Below are 1,167 nucleotides of genomic sequence, written 5' to 3'. Positions count from 1 at the left end.
TATACATTTTTTAAATGGCTAGTTATACTTGTTAATACGTTTGGATATATATAAATTATTTGAAAAGGTAATCATAAGTTTAAATGAGGACCTAATTATATATATAAATATAAAAATAAATAAATATATATATATATATATGTGTGTGTATAGTATAACTTATTCGTTCATATATAAAAATATATATTTTATAAATTTTATTTAAACAAATATGAATACACCAAAAAAACTGAATTAAAATATAAAAAAAAAAAAAAAAAAATAATAAATAATAAAATAATTAAATTAAATTAATTAAAAAATATCACTGTCGTTATCTTTCCCTTTTTGGAATGATATTTTTTGAGAATAAGAATAATCTGTTAACTCGGGTTTTTTATATTTAAATCTACTTGTCTCATTAAAGATTTTTAAATATTCTAAAACTTTTACATAATTCATTGGTTTATTATTTACTTCATCACTAGCATTGATAGAAGACAAACATTGCATATACCTTGAAGCTTCGATTTTACATTTGGTAAATGTATTAGGATATTTTCTTAAGCAGTTTATAAACTTTCCCCATAAACTATCACATGGGTTCTTTTCAAAATTCTTTTGATTTTTTTTTTGAATTTTATGTAAAATTTCTTTTCCTTGCCACCACTCGATTAAAGGAAAGCTTTTCTGTAACTTAGCAATAGGTAATAATAATTCATTGTTCTTTTTCTTGCACGTACTCATTTAAATTTTTCATGAATTTATAATTAAAATATATATATATATATATATATATATATAATATATGTATGTAATATTCTTTTTCATATATAATGCTATCAATTTCAAGGTCAAAAAAAATTTTTCTTATTCAGTTTTGTATTTTTCCTTTTACATTATCACAAGAATTATATTCTTTTTCTGTGTTATGTGTATTTATTTAAATAAATTTATCTTATTCTTGTATGTTACTATTTTTTTTATATTTTTTTTTTTTTTACATCATCTTTTTAACAAGGCATAAAGAAAATATAAATGTATAATCATATACGTATGTGTATATTACATACATATGAAACCTAAAAATTTTAATAAGTTTTAACAATAATTTTGTTTACTAATAGTATGGAATGTATATGCTGAAAGGTATATATTTATATATATATATATATATATATATATATA

At 18.5% G+C, this 1,167-nt stretch overlaps 1 protein-coding gene across 1 annotated transcript; it reads right to left on the bottom strand.

The window, feature by feature from the left end:
* Positions 1 to 294: 294 nt before the first annotated feature.
* Positions 295 to 726, bottom strand: PRSY57_0103000 (hypothetical protein; the record flags this gene model as incomplete). The annotated part of the gene is made up of 1 exon (XM_012905349.2): positions 295 to 726. The coding sequence occupies one exon, from the start codon at positions 724 to 726 to the stop codon at positions 295 to 297; it is 432 nt and encodes a 143-aa protein (XP_012760803.2).
* Positions 727 to 1,167: the final 441 nt, after the last annotated feature.

Source organism: Plasmodium reichenowi, chromosome 1, assembly GCF_001601855.1.
Source record: "Plasmodium reichenowi strain SY57 chromosome 1, whole genome shotgun sequence".
NCBI classification, from domain to species: Eukaryota; Apicomplexa; class Aconoidasida; order Haemosporida; family Plasmodiidae; genus Plasmodium; species Plasmodium reichenowi.
The sequence above is the reverse complement of the archived record's forward strand: the minus strand, read 5'-3'. Positions and strand labels throughout refer to the sequence as shown.